This window comes from Ambystoma mexicanum, chromosome 5q (genome assembly GCF_040938575.1).
Source record: "Ambystoma mexicanum isolate Mex_15411 chromosome 5q, UKY_AmexF1_1, whole genome shotgun sequence".
NCBI lineage: Eukaryota > Metazoa > Chordata > Amphibia > Caudata > Ambystomatidae > Ambystoma > Ambystoma mexicanum.
In genome coordinates this window covers 546,673,945-546,695,603 of record NC_090933.1, presented here as the reverse complement: position 1 = coordinate 546,695,603, position 21,659 = coordinate 546,673,945, and the positions used below count along the sequence as shown (strand labels likewise).

Genomic DNA, 21,659 nt, shown 5'->3' with positions numbered 1-21,659 from the left:
TCGCACTATTTAGTCTCAGTTAAATCCCCTTCCCACTGAGGACAGCAAAGGAGTGGAGTCAAAGAATGAATGATACAGGGGCATGTGAATATGGGGCACTTGAGTATCTAACAAGGGACAGATAATGGGCAAAGGGCAGTATAGACAGGTGGAAGCCCATCCTAATAGTTGACCTGCACATTCGTTGTTCACAAACTTTAACAGTACGACTTGCCCTTTCTTAGACTCCTGGCTTTTCCTGGAGCAACTGAATAAATACACTCAGTTCCCTATAGATGGGACTTTTATTAAATCGGGGGAACTCTGACAAGTGCTTGGAGAACAAAAGGATAAGATAAGCCCCAACCAGTGGGAATTTTTGCCACTTGGATAGAAGTGACAGCCAGACTGAATGACGAAGGTCAAAGATCTCACGGAAGTTAACAACAGACTGAGGACAGATAAAATACGTGAGACTGGGTGTACATTTTCCACTTGCCACGAGCGATTGGCTAGTGATATTCGACTCGTGGTGAGTAGGAAATGGTGTGCTAGTGTCTAAGTTTGGTGTAGTTCCCTTCCAGAGTTCCAATTGACTTTGGTGACCCTGCCTGTGGGGGCTACAAAGTGTGGTAGAGGGGAGCAAAGATCAACACTGGGGAGTGGAGTTTTGCTGGCGAGGCACTCATGGTCTCAGATCATGGCCAGCCCTTCCAAGCAACAAGGGCAAGCCAGTGCATGTAGAACAGGTGCCACGACTTCAGCCTACTGCCCTTCACTGGGTGCTGGCCGGGGTGTGCTTTATGGCAGGATCCACTTTGCTTTGACCCTGTTGCAGTGAAATAAGGCATGCACTCTTCTTCCCAACCTGTGTGGCTGTGAGGAAATCATACAGCATTGTGGGGTAGCTAGTGGCACTGATTCTGAGGCACTGGGCCCAGTAGTCTAAAGGGGGAAATGCCTGATGATGGCGGTATATAGCCATTCATTAACCACATTTGTTACGAATTAAGCAACCCACGTAAATAATGCAAATTACATTCATAGGTTCTATCTGTTAGTGCTTTGTCTGCCTATCTTCATAATGTTTCAATACTAATTTATGTAACTTCCATTTCACAATTTCACAAGTCCATCACCTTTTACTCAGTGTTCTTTCAAACTCTAAAACATATGAATTATGCAAATGGCAGAAAATGGTGTCTAGTATTTTAGTAACATTTGCTTTTAGACATGTTTCTAACTCTATAGTTTGTCACGAACTACTTACGAATTCAAGCTTTGCCATCTCAAAAGCAAAAGACAAACGGTCTTGACTCTAGGTCCCAGGAAAATTAAACTGTATAAGTGTGAACAACTCATTCACAAATACATTAATGAAAGAACAGATGGGCCCAGCGTCCCTTTTATGCAAATATGTAAAACTCAATGCTTGACCGCTCTGTCCTTGGCAGCATCGTTTGCTCCACATGAGCAAAATCCACAGTGTTATTTATGTAATGCACAAACAAACAAAAAAAAAGACATCTGGGGAAAGGTCACACAAATCTCCATTTTTAAGGACCACTTAACAGTATGACACATTGTGATTGAATGCATGTTTGTTTTTGGTTGTGCTGATTGAATTTGCATTAATCAATATGCAGTGGTTGTTTTTTCTCATCAAAGTCACACACATATCATGTGAATTATATGGCAACTCAAAGAAAGCACCTGCTTCTAATAGGGAACACCTCCTTTCGCCAGAAAAATTAACACCCGACAGTAGGAAATGTTGGATTGTTGCTGTATCTGTAACGTTTCCGTTGAGTGCTTACGAATTATAAATCATGTAATTGGGCCTCATTACGAGTCCGGCGGCAACCGTGCCGGAAATTCCAGCAGGTTACCGCCGGACTCGTATTACCATACCACCTCCACGCTTGCCGGAATCACCGGGCCATTACGTATATTTGAAATAAATAACGGGCCATCGGCCATGGCCAGTAGGCACAGCCTTTGGCAGCGTCCACTTTATATGCTTCTGTATATGCCTCTGCGCCATGGCCTTCAGCCATGCCCACTGTCGTACATTTTAAAGTAATGACCGGCCACTATACATGGCCTTCAGCCGTGCCCACTGTATCTTTTTCGGTGCCACTGGCCTTTGGCCATGGCCACCTTTGTATATTTTAAAATAAATTAATAATGGGCCAATACCCATGGCCTTCAGCCATGCCCACTATATCTTTTTTGGCACCACTAACTATGGCCACGAGCCTTCGGCTTTGCCAAATGTTGTATATTTTAAATCATAGTTTTTTTGTCACCGCTGGTCACGATATTTGGCCGTGGCCACTGTATATTTTTCAGCGACATTTGCCATAGCCTTCAACCATGCCCAATGTATATTTTTCAGTGCCATTTTACAAAACTACCAGGCTATCAGCCTTTTTAAGCATTACCAAGCCACTGGCCATGGCTAGTGTTTTTTCACCCCTGACCTCACTGTACCGGTACAAATATCATTTTTTGTAATAAATGTTTCCCCAAAAACCCAGCTGAAATAGCACTGTACTTCATAAAGCCGCAATTATCGAAAAAAACTGCAAAAAACAAATCATGTCCCCCTGGACCCCCACTCATTCACCAAGTGCTTTTCTGCTCACGGCAAGGTCCTCTCACTCCCACCAACTCCCATTTGCCTCCCCAGCCCTCTCCAATACCCCCAAAAACACTTGTTATACCGTGTGATGCATTTTCATTTCCCTTATCTCGTCTTTGCGGGTAGCTGAGGGTATCTGACCGAATACCAGCAGCTACTGGAAATAGTTTGTGCTGCAGCCTCGGTATCCAAGCCACCTCTACCTCCAAAATTTCACATATTGCCCTCTCCCCACCCCCCACCTCTAGCCTGATGCCTTTTCAATGATTTTCCACCGCAAAATGCCATTTATCTGCTTATAGTTTTCGCGTACCGTCGGGTATAGCCACAACTATCTCTCACATCGGTAAAAAATAAAAGATGGCGGCTTTTGCATTTCAAAAATGCCTCATCCTGCAATGCACTATGGGAGATATAGCTATTTTTTCGGAATAAAAGGGGCACTTTAATAAGAGTACTGAAGGCAATAACCCCAAACCACAAAAGGACAGAGTCAACGCTTCTTGCCCAAGTTATTTCGAACCTGATCCAATTCCATCCAGAGGTTTTCGCTGTGCAGTCCAGCACAAATTGACCTTTTTTGTCTATGGGAACATGAATGGGGACTCAAACTAAGTGCCTTTTTTTGTTTTATTAATAACTTTATTTAACAAATTGTTCCCATCATTTCCAGTTTTGGGTGGGGGGTGGGTGGTTTGGAGAGGGTGAGTACAATTCTGTCTGCATCTCTAAAATGTGTTTGTGGCAGGATTTGTGGCAAAGCTTTATTCCTTATACAATTGCACACCTTTTCATCAATCTGCAGCAAACTTTCCATAGTTACCTGTTAGAACCCTCTGGACATTACTGGCTACATGGCATTTGGACACCACACCCATTTTCCCAGATTTCAGCACCTTGGTCATAGAAGGACCCGTTGCGACACGAGGAACAAAACTCAAAGTCCAGGCCCTAGGATGCACGGTTTGCAAGATATTTGCAATGCAATGCACCACAACGAACTTCACCACACTAGGGTGAGGCGACGGGTGGGGCAAGAGCACAGAAGGCACCAGTATGCAGCAGCACACCAACTCTCGCCTTCCCACAACGTCTGCTCTGGGGTACGTCAGCCAGCCACACACACCCATTCTCAGTGCAGTTTACTTCACAGTACAAAGCACATCAAGCAACAAGCAAATCGGAACAGTGACCTACATGATCAGTTTGGTTTACAGAACCTGTTCAGAGAACGGGTACTTCTGCTAGTATATGTAAACAAACAAAAGAGGGGTGTGAGGGGCACACCTCTGGGTCCCACCTGCAATCATGTCAACAGTCCAGGGATGTTCTCCTCCTAGCGCATTTTCATGCCTCAGCAATCTTCAGGGAGGCTGACTGGATGTAGGTGTGCAGGGCTGAATCCCTCTGATAAGTATCAGGATGTTGCAGCAGGGACCCAGAGGAGCCCCCTGCCACCCTTCCATTTTTATGCATATATATATGATGTCATTAGTGAGGTCATCGCTGTGGTCATATGCTGCACAACAGGGGGAGTATAGTTAAGGTGTACTTGCTTGAAATGCAATTGCTGAATTTCAGGGGCTTTGTTGCATTAAATCGGATCTTACAATAGAACAAAACCTCCTGGACTGCTGCTGCAGGCAGTCTAAATAGAACTCGAAAATGAGAATTAACTCAACTTTTGAAAAATGATTTCATCAATTACAAATAAGATAATCACCAACAAGTTTCACCTGAGATTACTATTGCACAAATCCATAAAAACATATACATCACAACTGACACATAATTATACACCTTAAAAACCTCACAGTACAAAAGACCCTAAAGTGCAAAGATAGTGTTTCTGTGCTCTGAAAACATATCCCTGTAAACACCACAACTCTCAATGTGCAAATATGGCAACCATAAATTGATCTTGTAGAGACCTTGCTCTACTTAGTGTGCCAAACATGCTTCAATCTTTTAATGCAGTCTTTATCTGGGGAACTTCGTCAGGGGCTAAACTTTATTCGCCAACTCAGGCACCTTGCTGTGTACTTTGCGATTTTCCTACTCACAAATGGCTTGGTTTACCAACCTCACAAAGCTCTATGCTGCTGTGAGCCTTACAATCTACTCCCCCCACCTATGGGGTCACAACGGTCTACTGCACCTGTGACTGGTTGCACACTCTTAACTCTTCTATTAGTAGTTTCAACCAAGTTTAATGTTCGGCTTTTTGTTTTAGGCCCTTTTTAACTGAGCCTTACACAGTGGAGAGGTACACAGCCATTTGATTGTAGCTGCCCTGTCATACCTTTGATTACCAACTGGCTAACATGATTTTGGGTACTTTAACTACGTTACCTTTTAACATTATTCTCCTTGGTGTACTGGCAACTTAAAAACATGGGTCGTCCTTCCCATTCAATAGTAGGCCCATCTTCTACTGTTTTTCATATAGCTGAAAAAACATAGGTACATAGGCCATTAAGGGCTACCTCTTCTTCTGTTCTCCAAGGCATAACTTTGAGAGCGCACTTTAACAGGCTGCACTGCTTGTATCACTACCAAAGTTTATATCCTAGCGTGTTGTAACTTCACTTACTTGGGCATTTTCCCACATCATGCTAGCGATTGCCCAACCTTCAGGTGACCAGCTTGCTACTGAGGTTTACGGGTGTACTGCTGTTGTCGATCTCCGTGGGCCCTACAACACATACATAAATTCCCTATTAGGCTTAATTATGCGCATGAGCTATGTAAGGAACTCACAGTGGCAACAGTAAAGACAGACAAGTGATCACAGTTCAAGGGTGTTTATTAAACTGTATAAATGGTTGAGAAAAACACCTAATCTAAACCTAAATCTAAGATGAAAGCTAGGACCATCAAATAATGATAATACTGTCCAAGTGGAGTCTAGTCAAATAAAAAGGGCCTATACTAAGAAACCTATTGCCAATCCTTACCGCTATGTTACAAAATAGCGTGGGGTAATGCTCACAGGAAAAGAAATAAGTGTTCACAAAATGATAAGTCCAGATGTTAAGGCTTGGGTCTCCCTTCCCCCATTTTTAGCACGGGACTAGGGGGGACTCTTGAGCACAGCACACTGCTGGGCTTTTCCAGCACCAGGTTACAGTTCCTTTTCCCTAATATCAGGACCTTTGGTGGTCAAGTCTCTTTTTTACGCAGTCTCTTGCCTCTGAGGGCCTAATGTGTCAACAATAACAAAACAAACATTACTTTCTGTAATCTTTTACGTTGGTTGATGATTTTTCACCCCTGGATCCCCCTCAACTGGGCTCCAATCCTCTTGAATGTTAGCCTCCCTCCGTCGGGTACATTACAGCCTTTCACTCAAAATCTCTTCACCTGTAGTATTCACGAGTCTCAATGTCCTTTTAAAGAACCTTTCTCTGTGGACATCCCTCAGCCGGGTTCACTTTTGTCATCACAAAGTTCACAGGGTTTTTATGATTCAGCCCGCTTTGCAGGCATCCCTCAGCCGGGTTCACATTTGCCAAACAACATAGTTCACTTGGGTGTTATCACAATGCGGGATTCACTTCCCTTAGCTTTCCCTTGGCTTTATAACAGTACAGGATTCACCTCCCTTAGCTTTCTTCTTGGCATCCCTCAATCGGGTCCACATTGCCATTTTAAAATAGTTCAAAAGAATGTCATTCCAGAGCCCTTAGGTTCTTCCCTTACCCAGGTCCGTGTCTCAGCCCCCAGTCAGGCTTTCTCTTAAGCCCCCAGTCAGGTTTCACACAGTCCTATTATCACATAAGGTTCCCCTCCGTCGGGCTCAAATCTTCCCCAGTGGCTCTTACGCCTTGGCTTCCCTCTGTCGGGCTCGGGCCGAGTGGCCTTGCACCGTTTGCTGGGTCAGAGACTTTTGAGTGGGCGAGGACTTTTATGGGGACCCCAGCCTGACCACTCTGACCATTATTCCTCTCATCATTCCTTTTGTACACTTCCCTCAGCTGGACTCAAGCTGTACTGGTTTTCCCCCCAATGCCTCTTGGGACTTGTAGTTACTTTATAGTTATTCGGGGGTTCCCTTTCTCTCACTTGAGTAGCCCATTTGCATCGCTCCCCCGTTACAGTCACCTGCACGCTTATTGGATTCCTCTCTTCATGTGTTGTGAGACTTACTCGGTTAGCGTGTCACTGGTGGGTAGCTCCCTGGGGGGTGGTACTGGTAGGAGGTCAGGATCTCACCACCTGCCCTTCTGCACCTGGACTTCCTTTCACACGCCCAGGGGAAGCAAGCTTTGGAGCAAACATGACCAGCAGGCTGCAGACTGCCTTCTTTGGCTCTAGGGGGGGTAATTCTCTGGCTCAGCACCTCTCCCTCTGGGCCCTCTCCACGGCTTCCTCTGCACCCTTCTGCTTCTTGGTGTGCTTGGGTCTGTGGTAGGGATCCTCTGCCGGACTCAGCTTTGCAGCCTCCCTCCTCTGCTCCCAAGAACTCCCATCTCTCTCTTTGCAGGCCTCTTTTAAGCACCTGTTTGATATTAACATGCTGCAGGTGAGTGGTTAGGGTTGAGCCTGCCTGACTCTGCCTGGCCTCGTTAGTGTGACAAAACAGGGGGTGTCCATAGAAGTCAATGGCCCAGGGATTCCCATGGGTAATACTCATTTCTTCTTCTTCTTCATAGTATTTGGGGGCAGATTGAATGAGGGGATTCTGGGAAATGTATGAGTTGTGGATCTTGGGAAAAAGTCAGTTGAATAGTTATAAAAAGGTTTTTCAACAAAAAAACAGGGATTATGGGGCTTGTAGTGTTTCACTGAAGAGGAGGGCAGGTTATTGTCAGAAAGGGGAGAACAGGTGTATTGTGGTGTATGAATGTGTTTTCTTCTGCCTTAAAGGAAAGTACTGGGGTAGGATGAGACTGTGGTGGCAATATCCCATAAAGACTGAGGGGTTGTCAGTAGGGGTGCATTGAAAAAAAGGCGGGTACCGCGTCTCGTCCAAGGGCGTTTCTTCTGCGGGTCCGAAGGGCCCCTTGCCCAGTTTATCCTCCCTCGCTTATCCCAAGAGTTCACCCACAGCATACAGTCACTGGGAAGGGTCCAGTCAGTCTTGCCTGGAATTCCCCACAATACCATATATGGTTCTTCCACCTAACAGCCAGGCAGGGTAAGGGACAGAGTCAGGGCTTCTCAGGACATTGGGAAAAACAAGGTAACAGGTAATAGAAACCAAGAGGCCACAGGAGCATCTTGCCTTCTATCAGGAATCCTTTGATTCTTATGGCAGGGCCTGCGTATCCCAAAATGGAGGACACTCGGAGCACATGTCAAATTCAGCATGGAGCTGCCACCAGCCCATACCCTGCTCAATGGGCCATGCACAGGTGCCCAAAAACATACCCCCACCCATGGGTGCCATAAGGGTACCCCAAGGGTCTCTTCACCACAACTAAAAAGAGGATGAACTGCACTGCCAGATGTCACAAATGGACTCCTGTGCAGAAAACAACGCACATTATAAGGGAGTACAGAACAAGGACATGGAGGCCCTGTCCCTCCAATGCATATCCAGCATCACACTGACAATACCCATAACTATATGAAATTGTCAGAGAACAACAGAGGTATGGATAGGATGGATGAATACTTGGATCAAGTGGAATCCTGGAAGCTCGGGAATGCCCTTCAGCTTAATGCAAATAAAACAGAAGTCATTCTTCTGTACCCAAGAACACATTGCTTAGGTCAGAGATCCATCCGGAAGCTCCCACACTCTGACATTCCCATTAAATACTTGATCAAAGTAAAATATCTTAACATATATTGGGAACAAGTCCTAGGTATAAGTACTTGGATAAAGCATACTACAAAGAACAGCACCATTTATTAATTCTGAGTTTATGCCAGGTATAGTGGGTTGTTTAATAAACTCATAAAATTACTATTGCAACTCACTTTACTGGGGCCTCGCGGCATACCGGATCAAATAGCTTCAAGGAGTTTGTGCTCTAGGTCCATGAAGAGTCTCTTTTGCTAGATGGAATTACCGATAATGATCTCAGATCAAAATAAGACAGACTCCAAGATTATAGCTACGTACTTCTTTGTCAGCTCAAATAAAGTAAGGCAATCCATAAAGTAAGGCAATCCATAAAGTAAGGCAATCTGGCGAACAACAAACTGCAGTCCACGCACTATTTATTTTGCAGGTTTAAACGAGAGAAATATAAAACATTTCTTAGCAAGACCTTCAGCCACTTGATTAATAAACATTATACATGTCCTTCACTGAAGTCCTGTTAAAAACAAGCATTGGCAATGCCAACAGTTTTGGCTTGTGTATAAATAGCAGCCATTACGCATTTGCCAGGCACTGCTATTATATGCCTAGGTCCTCACACCATTTTACAGCTGCTACCATCAGTGTTCAGTAAATACCACTAGAACAGTGCCTGACAAATGCCTTTCCCATGTCTAACCAAAAGCAAAGACTTTTGGCATTGCCAATGCGTGTTACATAAACCATGGTCTAGGACTGAACTGTCTCGGAGGCAAGCAACCAGCTAGAAGCATTTTTGGAAAAGGTGCCTTTAAGGGCTTTATCCATGGTGAGGGAAGGCTGCTAAATTAGTTAGCGCTTCTTGTTGTCAGGGTGGCCATCACAAGATGATGTAAGCACTCTGATGAGAAAGACAACCCTTTACAATAATACAACCGGGAGTAGCGACATCATGCTTAAGTTTGGGGGACATGTATCCTCTGAAACGAATAGTTGGCGTTATCACTTATTGCTCGTCAGGTCGGTCTACACATTATGTGCAATGGCATTCTTCTGATACTCTGTGTGTTTCTGTGAAGGATACGTGCACCGGTGCAGGACACCGCAATGCTGTAACTCACCCTGCCACGAAATGCTCAGTCGTCCTGGGGTCACCAAATTTGGAATATGCAACACCACGCTGTAGGAACGTGTGGCTTGCTTGGTAATACAAAAGTGGTGCACCCTCTCACCTTACTGGATGAGATAGGTTTGCCAACCCAAACAGAACAAAAAAAAAGAAAAGGAAAAAAAAAAACAGAACATTTTCAGGGGCTGGAACACGGAAGAGATGATATACCTGACCGGAAAATGTCATCCCAAGCCCAAGTAAACATGGACGTTGTTTAACTTCAGTGTGCCTTGCACTGCCTTTGGGAACCAACATATTATCCTTACAAAGGCAACGCAAATAGTCAAGCCTGCCGCTACCCTTTTCCTCTGTGTTTATTAAAACAATGTGTGTGCCTTTGCTGACATTTGATTTCTCTCTTTTAAAAGTGGAGCCCCATGAACGAACACGACCGGTTCCATTTGTCAAGTGTAATTTCCTTGAAACACGCCTCATTTGTCTCAACCGTATTTAGACATATATATTGGTCTGCCCTTTCGTGGTAATGATTACATTTGCACTGGTGCACAGACAGTAGCATGTATTTTGCCAGGAAGTCGCAACAGCCACAGCAATACATTAGGGTGCACTACACGATGGCACACAACTTTGGTTAGATGTGGATGACATTTTCTGGTTTGATATGGACCTTTTTTTCTTTTAATCCAACGAGGGCTGATTTTGTCAGAAAACAACCAGTTGAGTAATCATCACAGAGTGTTGGGGGTGCTGCTCCGGATCACTGGGCAGCCCCCATACTCATGTCGGGGTCACCCGACGGGGTTCCATTGGTGCGGCGATCACGCCGCAGATTCGTGGGCAGGGGTCACCCCACCTGCTCCGGATCACCGGAGCTCCACAGTGGCCGGGGTCCCCCGGCTCACAGCGGCCCCGGCTCTGGGGGAACCCAGGCCGGGGCCATTTCATTTGCCATGATCACATGGTGTTGGGATCACCCATGGATGGCGTTGCCCAGCAGGGGCACCGTCCTCGTGCTGGGCCCCGTCCTTGGGCCCATCGCCTACGGTGCAGCACCAGCATGGTGCACAAGAACGACACGGGAGCCTCGTGATAGTTAGTCTGCCGAGCCGGAAGCGGCTTGTACCTTTTATTAAGTTGGTCACATGGGTAACCATGTGACCACACCAAAACACTGGGAGATACCATGGCCCCTTATAGGGGTGCCAAGCAACACAGAGTGACACTTACGCAACTGACGTGTTTGTCTAAGACTGTGCCCCACCGAAAATGGGAACATACTGGCTCTGCTTTTCACATGTGTTACTCTTCTGTGTTCTCGAACATTCTGACCACACTTGAATTGGGTGCATTAATGATGGCGGGACTAACCTGTACTTCTCCAAGGAGATGGACACACATCAGGAGTTGCTGTTACTGTTCTGTGCTCTACTCTCGAGTTGTAATGAGAGGACTTCGCATTTATTTAAATTGTTCATCAACTTTGTTTTTTACGTTGGCAGAACGAGAACTTATACTGTGTGCACACAATAAGAGTGTTGACACCATTTTGTAGCCAAGGTAACATACAGAGAAAAAGTGCACATGGAATTTGCAAGTAGCGGTCACCTCACATTGCACTGCTCAGGTTCATACGTGCAGATCGGAGGCAGTCACAGTTCAGATCATGCATTGCCCACACTACACATGTATATACAGAACCCTTCCCAGATGTCCTTATGGTGTTGGGGAACAGGCAATGAGCAAATAACGGCTTCCTCTTGGTCACTGGAGAAGGTAAGGTCTCAGAGCCATTCAGCTCTGTTAGGGAGAATTCTCAAAATGTGCTAAATTCCCTTACCTTTTGAGACCCCCAGCAACTTTGCTGGATTTCTAGGAATTGATTTTATTACCTGGAAAGAGTGTGAGCCCTTTTTCCCCCACTCTTTCATGTATTTTGGTTTGTGTTCTTTGCATATGGAGTTTTAAAACAACTCCATAGGCATCATCTTTTTCTTGTGGGTCACACAGCACCTTCAGTACAGTGGCACAGGGGTGTCTTTCAGACTCCCCTAGGTTTAAATATCTTCTCTGGGCCTGTCTACTGTCTCCCAGAGCATGTAAAGCCTTTTTAAATTTACAGACCCAGCACACACTATCCTCCAATAGAGTGCTGGAGGGGTTGCAGAGCATACCCCCCTGAGTCTAAACACTCATGTAAAAGTCAAATGTTACCCTTTCCTACTTGAAATGGCTGGTGGCAGTGGTTTGTAACAAACTACCATGATTTTTCCCGACCGCGAACACCGGTAGCTAAAAATCGGGTCAGCCATGTTATTCAATATGGCGCCCAAGACCCATCTGTAAAAAGACTGGTCGACTTTTTTCACAGTTTCTTTAAGAAAAGGTCCTTCTTGTATTTAACTCTGCATGCCAAGCCAGGTTTGGTCCCTTTGTTTGTTGACCTTTGGCGGGCTTCAGTGCTAAAGCCCTCCTCAGGCGCCTTAGTGTATGGGGTGGACAGGATCTGTGGGAGGTGCCCGAAACTCCCTGTGCTTAGTCTCCTAGGAGACCTAAATGCACTCTGGCGTGATTGGCTGGCTGGCTGTCCGGCAAGGACAGCCACCCTGCTGTGTGAGTGACAGCTAGGCTGGAATGAATGGGGGAAAACTGTTTAAAAGCAGGCTTCTGGGAATTGGAAAGCAGAGTTGACCACTGGAATGAGAGAACCGAAGAGGAGCTGAAGGAAGACTACGGCTGCAACTCCTGGACGACTGGTGAAGCCCTGCTGCAGGTCCGAATTGGCTGCAACTCCATCGACAGAGAAGCCCTTTTAAGGTTAACTTCTTCCCTTGAGTTTGGTGGGAACAACCACCTCGTAAGCCGCCTGGACACCGTCTCCATACTGGTCGTATTTTCTGCAGAGTGCTGTGGAAAACCAGATAGCCAGTGGGAAGGATACCAGTTTGTGGTCTTTAAGGCATTCACACCTTAAACTGACATTTTGCCAAGCTTGTGGCCTCTTCCCTGGGCAGTGCAAGAACCTCCCGACGTCCTCCTTGTCCCTACGACTGAAGCTCAGGAACAACGAGATCTGCAGGAACTGCCAGGCACAACTGCCTCAGCTACAGCTCTTCTTCACTTTAAAAAAGTACTGTGCAAATGCGGTCAGGAAATCTTCTCGGCTGTGGCGAAAGTTTTTGAAACTTTCCCAACTTTGAAGGCTTGTCCTTCCCTAAACTAACATCTAACCTTTCGTCTGACCAACTACTCTTAAAATCCGTGGCAAAGACTTAACTGTTTACTACCAGAACTGTGCTATCCTATCCAAGACTCTGAAACATTGACTTTGGCCCAGGCCTATTGAATTGAATTGCTGGTTTTAGTGAACTGAAACCCTTTGCCCTGCCTATGAAAGTATTTGTGCCTTGATTTCTTTTAACCTTGTCTTTTTACCCCTTTTAAAAGTAACGGACGTGCCATTTTGCTCACACTTCAGGGGAGCTGAACTTGTTCAGTAACTTATTGGTTGTGTATTGTAGTATATTAGTATATGATACTGAGCTGCTCTTGCTAGTGGAATGTTTTCCAAATGATTGTGTAAATAAATGTATATTCTTTTACCAAGAAACCTTGACTAAGTGTTTATTTGAATCACTGTGTTTGCTGGTCCTTTGTGTAACCCCTTGTACTGCTCACTTTTCTCTTGAGATAAGTCTGGCTGCTCAGCTACTGCTACTACATTACTGTGTAGTACAGGCTTGTGCCAAAGGTGAAATTGTACTGACACTTGTAGTCTTAATTGCATGTAGGGTTCCAAAATTGTACTGCATGTGATTCTGCCTAACAAGCTCTCGTTGGGCCTTTGCTGGATTTCCAATATTTCAGAAGGTACTCCGTGGCAATAAGGCATGCCAGGTTGATGAACCTCTGTGTGGTTATATGCACCTTACCGATATTGCCCAGAAGATACTTGATTGGGGCTAATGTAGGTGAGATCTCAGGGATTTCGGACACAGTGGATGCTACATCTGATCAAAAGGAGTTAAACAAAGGGCACCACCGGAACATATGAAAAAAAAATCATCTGGCTTCCGACGACACTTAAAGAAATATCTGCTTACATTAGGCAACATCCGTGCCAAAATGGTTGGTTTATAGTGCAAACTGTTAAGAATCTTGAATTGAATTAAACGGAATCTAGCATTGAGAGAAACCTCCCTTGTTAAAAGGAAGCATCACCTCCAACACTCATCTGTCATTTTAGAGTCCAGATTGTCTCCATGGCAGGGAGGATGTGCTTCGTTTTGCCCTGGTCCTGTGGATAAGTTATACAAAGTGAATACCAGAATATCAGTCTATGACCACCAGAGTCATGTAATATCAAATCTATACGTGGGTGAGATTGTGGCACACCAGGGAAGAATGGACACTTTCTTAAATGCTGGCTTGATGTGATAATACTGTAAAATCAGTGTGGGGTTGCTCCCTAGTTTATGTGTGAAATCCTCAAGTGATACAAAGTGTCATTCTGGGAACATGTCTCCCATCATCAATACCCCATCCATAGCCCACCTGTTTCTGACAAGGGTTTGTCTTAGATCCGGGTAGTCCCAAAACGGTAAGCAGTGGTTGTAGGGAGTCACGACTATCAAGTGTCTAAACAGATGCAACCAGGCATTCACTCTATTTCTTACCACATCAAAAGTGCACACGTCTTCGTATTTATCATGAAAGACCACTGATCACAAATTGTGCAGGCCAACATTGCGCCATTCTATGACAACAAAGGGTGTCAGCTGAGACGTTCTTTACCAGTAGGCCAGAAACTGTGCCTGAGCTACTAAGTAACTCAACTGAAATACAAATGAAAGTCAGGTGCCGCTAGGACACCTAACAAAAGGTATCATCAAATGGCCCTAGAGAAAGTCAATGCCACCGACTGGAGCATGGAACAGTAAGATCTACCCGGCCAAACTGGCACATTTGTGAAGATCTACAAATATTTAGACAATATGACCATATGGAGGAACAATCGGCCTACACTGATATAGGCAGTTTAGAACAGACATTCAACTTCACTGTTAATTTAGATAAATTATGAGCATTTGTGAAGGACAGTGTCTCATACCCTTGACTCCCCAGTACAAGATGGCATAGGAAGACCACTTAAAACCTATGAGATCCAGGGGCGGGACGACGGACACGAGTGGCATGAGTCAACGGGAACAGCTCCAACTTTGTCCAATTGACTTTATAGCCTGAATATTGCACAACGTTTTGGATTTCCTCTAGTACAGGCCACACGTTCATGTCAGGGTCCCTAATATACAGGAGTATATAGTTCACTTACAATGAGATTATTTCAAGCGAACTAAGTATTCACACACCCCGGTGCTCATGATTCAAATGTATGAGTAGAACTAGGGGTTCAATGCTTAAATCAAATAGGAGCGGAAAAAAGGGACATCTTCTCTCATGCCCATGTTCCATTTCATTGGTTGGGGATGTGGGGGTACCACCATGTCCACCGGTACGCCCCGCCGTGTTGCAACATTGTGCACGACACATGCTGCTACAATGATCCTGCACACTACTGGGGTGAATATAGTAGCTGCCCACCAGAGCGGTCAAGGGAATGGATGTGTTATTTGAGCACTCCGAATGTGCGCTCCACTATGGCCCTGGTTGCAATATGGGCTGTGTTGTATCTTACCTGGGGTGGTGTGGTGGGGTTCCGTATGGGCATCATCATGTGGGTGCTTAGAGGGTAGGCACTGTCCCCTGGGGAGGTGATGATGGTTGTCATTAGTTGGGTTTGCGTATTTGTCTGTGTGTGTGACATGCATGCATGTGCACAGGAATTTGTACTCACCATTGAGCCATGTGTTGCCATGCTTCCCAACTTCCTGGGCCCGGCTCAGGGCAGACTTTCTGTATATGAAACTGTCATGGGTAGACCCAGGATAGTTTGCATAGACAGACTTGATGATTCCATGAGCATCACATGCAACCTGTACATTGATGGAATGCCAGTGCTTGCGGTTGCGGTAGATGTTCTCAGTGGCCCTAGGTGGACGTAGGGTCACATGGGTGTAATCTATGGCACTGAGCACTTTGGGGAAGTGTGCCACACTGTAAAAGTCCTGGACCATAGCCTGCCTTTCTGCGGGATGTATATGTGCCTGCGGACTGAGCGGCACGCAGTCATGATTGCCAACACCTGGTGTAGGCAGTTTGACTGCGTGGGCTGTGAGACGCCCCCAACTACGGCAGTTGTCCGCTGAAATGACCAGGTGGCCAAAAAATGCAGGACATTGAGCACCTTTTCCAAGGGGCTCAGTGCTTGGGAACACAAAGTGGGTGATGTGAGGTCATCCTCCTACTCAGTGACCAGGTCTAGGATGATATGAGGTGGAAACCTATACCTGCCATAGACCTCATCATCAGGCATCCCAGAAAGGCTGGCCCTGGGCAGAAAAATGGGGAGCCTGGCTATTCTCCTCCTCCTGCGGTGTCCCACAATCACTGCCGCGAGAAATTGGACATTCATCATAGCTGCATATGCTTGTTTGTTGCTTGCACACACTTTTATAATGCGCGGGGGCGCTTCTGCCTGGGGATGTGTTTACGTCTGTGTGTGTGTTTTGGTGTGCGCAGGTTTTCCCTATTTGATTCCATGAATACGTGTTGTTCGCTTGCATGTGGGCGTTCCATGTATTTCCGAGCAATACTTCCCCAGTTATGACCTCATCTTCATGCGTTGTTCCCCATTCTGCATGTTCCGCCCCCTTTTTGGTGTGTGCGCTTTTGCTGTGGGCGTCGCGCACGGCCTTCATGATGTTGCAGTGACGTGTAAGGTAGGCGCGGATTTGGCGCAGCTCCCAGGAAAAACATGCGCACAGACTTCCATGAATCACTTGCGTGCGAATCGCATCCGTGCGCTGGATTTTTTTCGCTTGCGCTACCGATTTTGGCGCACAATTATTCCATGAATCGGCCCCTTAATATACGCACATCTCTGCAAAACGATCTCTCTCCCGACACCAGCATGTCAACAATAGAATGGGTGACAGGTACCAAGAGCCAACATTAATTTACGTCACGTATTGGGATGAACAGTAACTATTATGTATGCACTCAGAGGAAGTTCAATACAGCCATAGCGAAGGGGAACCCAAACAATATAACACGTGGGGTATATCTTCTTAAAGATTGGGGCATGGATCAATTTCAAATGTAATCATTCTCAAGCGGAAGGTATTCTCTTTGGTCCTGTAAAGCTATATAGCAACGTATCATCTTGGCTACCACTGCAAGCTATTGGTGGTACCCTTCCCAGCTGAGTATGCATAACCATTGCTTTCTTCATTTTGTCGGGTTAGGCCATTCGTTTTGGCAGATTCCTTGTGTTTGCAACTGGTTTATGTAGGGGTCCAATTTTGGCTGGGGCCACAAAGACACCACTTAAGGCTGCAGTCAAACTTGTCACTTGAGTCAGGTCATTTGATCACTTCACACCTCCCTGCATTTGGTCTTTTTCGAATCAGGTTTACCTTTTAAGCCTCAATTACAAGGCAGTGTATGCACACCATCCCGGATATCTGGCTACCAAACTCCATATTTGTGGGTGCTGCTGAACATCTCTGCAAAGGGAATCGTATGCTTGCCGAAGCGTAGGAGGAATTTATTTTCTTGTGTGATTCGAGACTTTGGGACCACTTTAGCTTCACCCTTACATTTGGCGTCTTTAAACTTTAAATTTCAGTGTCTGCTAAAAGCCCTAATTCCTAAATAAAGTTTGTTCCCCTTCTATTCGGTTTGGGATTTTGTGGTTTAACAATTTTAAAGGAAGATTATGTTTTTTAGTTATTAGTACCTACCCGTTTTACACATTAGGCAGGGTTCTAGGATTGTGTCAACCAAAACTAGGATATGGTATTGTTGTTTTGTTTTTTTAAAATTTGTTTTTTTTTAACTTGGCTGCACAGTGCTCCGTCAATCTTTTGGCACATTAGGAATGTTCTTAACTATGAAATAAAATGGCACACATTTCATGTTATCACAGAGATAACACTTGAGAAAAAGATATACAAGAATCCATTGTATAGCCCTTTGCCACTAGCATGGACCAAAAACGATACCGGTACTTGTGGATAAGACTAGTAGGCGCAGAGTAAGTGAGAAAGGGACATAACACACCCATTCATCACACACTCTTGTATGCGTCAATCGTGCTTCTTTTCTGTTTCCAGGTAACAAGGAATGCTGGGCCAAGTAAATAATATTTGAACATCGTATTACAAGTTTGAACTATTTTCCACTATGAAGCAACTCTCTGGATTAGAGTCTTCAGGAAGGCAGTAATAAATACAAGATGAAACCAGATAAAATGTTCAAGTATAAATGTCAGTTATTGGTTTGACATTTTTGCAGTGAAACACATTTGTAAAGCAGTACTTTTATTGAAGTATATCATGGTCCAGGAGTAAATTAAAATTGAACAAGACCCACAATGTAGCCAATATCTTTCTTTTAAAAATAGTTTCAAACAACATCTGTTGCGTTTTCGAGAATATTCTCACTAGGGTTCTCATTGTCGAAAAATGAGTCAATCACATGGGAGGTACTTTCGTGACAATCTGCCCGCTTTATGCAATTTTCATCATTTGCACTACAAACTGCAAACTGCAACTTAAAACAGTGAAAATCACTTTGCATGGCCCAGGGCAAAATGTGTAAATCCCTCCTGCAAGTTAATTCTGTGAAAGGCATTCCTATGAAATACACTTGCTTTTAGGTGCAAAAAATAGGTGCATTTCACAGGAATCCATAGTTTTTTGGCCAACATGGAAATATCATGCTGGTGTAAAATCATATGGTTGTTGAAGACTGAGTGTGGATTGTTGGACAAGGTGATTCTCCTGTGTGCCCCCACCCTGCCGCCCAAAATACAAAACTGCAATGTGGAAAAAAAAGTGTTAAAACACTTAAACGCCTGTTTTTTGCACCACTTTTTACACTCCCGGGACTTGGAAATTAAGTCCTTGGGAATTGAACATGTTAAGGACAAGCTTTGTCTACTAGAGAAAGGTCTAGTTCCCTAAAACCTAGTAAAGATATAATTAATCATTGTTTGTACTATTTTCTTTCATGTTACATGGCAACGTTCAATATCTTGTTTAGACGAGCAAAGGGGAAGCAAAGGCGTGCAATAAGGAGATTGGCAAAGTAATCCAACCTGCTGAGGACAACAGTAGACATATGTGTTTTGGTAGAGAGAAAGGAGGTTTAGAGGTTAATCGGGTAGCCATGGCTGGATAGGTGGTGAAGTGCTGATATTTCAGGTGCTGTGAAAGAAACACCCAGATTGTGAGCCTCTTGGTACGAGGGACAGGGAGAAAGGCTACATAACACTGCCATGTGCATGGTATCTAGGAGCTCTGGAAGATAGCGAGTGGGTCAGATGTGACGTGAGGTCAGACTACATTATTTCAATGTTATCTGTGTTGAATTTCTGTAATCTGGCGTTTTCTGTGAGATTTGTGCATAATCTGCATTGTTACATAGGAAAGCAAAAAAAAATGATTGCTGATCATTTTTGGCCCGTGCGACAGATTTGGCTGAAATGCTGTAGACAATGCTGTTATCACGACTATATGTAGTACGTTGGTATTATAGCCAAGTTTATGGGGATCTAAAAAAATAAAAAATAAGGATATTTCTACAGCTACAGCGAGATCAGGGGTGAAAAATCATTGGCCAAGGCTGTGGCTAGAGAATTACTGACTTAAAATATACAATGGGCACGGCAGAGGAGGAGGAGCCAGAAGAGTCTTGATCTCTAGGGAATTCCACTGATAATGGATCTTGGGTTTGAAATGAAAGGGAGGAGACAAGTGATTTTTGCTTGGTCCAGTTTCAATAATAATATTTATTGTAGAGTTGTGCTTTAGAGTGTGGTTCCTTCAAACATTGTAAACAGCGTACTGTTAGTTTTGAAGGACTCTGATGTTGTGGGGTACAAATGCCGCCCAAGGTGATGTGTTAGTCTGCTGAGATTTTCACATACTCCCAAACGGAAACTATAGTGATTTAGTACCTCTCATAGTTCTAAAAACGGATTTGTGTGCACATTTGTAAGTTAATGAATTCTACATGCTCCACGATTTGGCTGTGTACATAGCACTCGCTATAATTTTAGCTGTGTGTGGTATGTTTGAGAAACAAAGAAAGTTGCAGAAGTCTTCAGTAGTGTCTTGTTTCGTAGTAGTTTGACTTAGGCACTCTTGAAAAGTTTCATTACAAATTTCAGTTTCTACCAATACAGCAAAATGTGTTTCAAGGAGAAGCAATGCAAGGGATGAGGGGCGAGTGGTGACATGGATGACAAAAAACAAAACACGGCCTTGTTGTGTCAATTGGATTGTGCAAGTGCAGTAGCAAGAAGTGCAAGGGAGACAAGAGGGGGGGGCGGTGCCGGTCAGGGCTGAAAGGGCCCATGGGCTATGTGAGTGCCAAAGGGAGGCCATGTGGACAAGTACCAGGGGAATGCAGAGAGTTAAAGGAAAAGAAGGTCCACATTCTAAGTGCGAGGGACAGGGCTGGAAGGGCTCAAGGGGTGCAGGCCCAGTCAGGCTAGTACAGGGGGAGGTAGCCCAGAGGGGCAGGTGCAGGTGGGGGCGAGGGGGTCAGGGGAGGCCAGGTGATATGATAATTTATTTTATATGTCCAGGAGGGCCTCGTGCCCTGCAAGAATCTGATGGAACCAGGCAGCCAGTCAAAAGAGGCAGAGGAGGACATGAGCAGGGGAGGGGGAGAAGGGAGGTGGAAGAGAAAAGGTGGGTCTTGAGATACTTCTGGAACTTAAGGAGATCCGGCTCAAGTTAGAGGGGCAGGAAGGCTGTTCCAGAAGGAGGCACCTGCAGAGGAGAGAGATCTACCCCCCACTCTGCTTGAAAAAGCATCTGACCTGCAGAGTTGGAGCAAGAAGAATGAAGGGCTCTAACAGAGAGGTATTTAGGAAGAGAGAGTTAGATGAAGCGGGGTCCCAGGCCACAGAAAGCCTTGTGGATGATGCAGACAGTCTTGAACTTGAACTTTGCAGCTGCCGGCAGCCAGTGGAGCGATTTTAAGCTTGTAGAGATTGCGGTCCCTGGGCTTGCGGCCAAGGATAAGACTTGTAGTCCTATTCTGAATTAGTTGAAGGGTGCAAAGGGAGAAGTTAAGCAGAATTGAGGAGGAGACTGTTGCAGTAGTCCAGCTTGGAGAGGACCAGAGATCTGGAGACATTGAGTTTCTGGGGGCAGGTGAGGAAAGGGAGATTGCCTCTGAGGTTGTGCAGCTGAGAGTGGGCCTTCCTGGCAAGTTCCATGATGTGAGAAGAGACGGAGAGATAGGATTTGAAGATGACACCAAGGTTTTATGCCTCGCAGGAGGGTGAGGGGAGGGTGGCCATGGAGGGTGGCCTGAGTGTAAGAGGGAAGGAGGCAGCTGGGGTCCCAATGAGAAGGATCTCAATCTTACTGGCATTATGGCAGAGACCATTAGCAGTGCATCCTGCCTGAATAGCAGACAGACAGTCAGGAATGAGAGAGGAAGAGGAGGCGACAGTGGAGGGAAGCTTGAAGGAGAGCTATGTGTCGTCTGCATAACACTGGAAGTAAGGAGAGAAGGCAGCGATCCAACAGGAAAGTTAATTTGTGAAAGTAGAACACTCGTGTATACTTGTTTAGGATCTCTTTGTATATGCTTGGGTGGCAGGGATTGATTAATTTGAACAATTCACATTTCTGACAACTCTAAATTTACAAAAATCTCCTTTCCACACATTGAAAAGATTTATAATTGAATCAATGTATGTTATAGAAACATCAACTTAAACCAACAGTATTTTTTTACATTTCCATTTACTGATAAAAACATACCTCTTCACAGGTAGTCCTGAAATCCATGTGCTATGGCATAGAAAGGGATATGTGTCTGAAAAATAAAAGAAAACATTGCTCATTTCAATATGATGAAAAATGAAACCTGATAAATGAGTTACAATGAAAGCAGATCGTCGAGAGCATGAGGTACAAAGACCAGAACAATTATGATTTTAAAAAGTGTTCCTTTTGGGTAAGCAAGATGGGAGGGTTGAGACTGCCACAATGTTTATTTTAGAGTGGCCA

At 44.9% G+C, this 21,659-nt stretch overlaps 1 protein-coding gene across 2 annotated transcripts in view; it reads right to left on the bottom strand.

Annotated features, from left to right (window-relative positions):
• The window catches only part of SNTG1 (syntrophin gamma 1), a 2,735,678-nt gene that overhangs the window by 2,516,101 nt on the left and 197,918 nt on the right, over window positions 1–21,659 (bottom strand). For both annotated transcript variants that reach the window (XM_069621032.1, XM_069621033.1), the window contains exon 2: window positions 21,411–21,465. In XM_069621032.1, coding sequence (XP_069477133.1) covers window positions 21,411–21,437 — 27 coding nt within the window. In that variant the 5' untranslated portion in view covers window positions 21,438–21,465. The remainder of the gene's footprint in view (window positions 1–21,410; window positions 21,466–21,659) is intronic.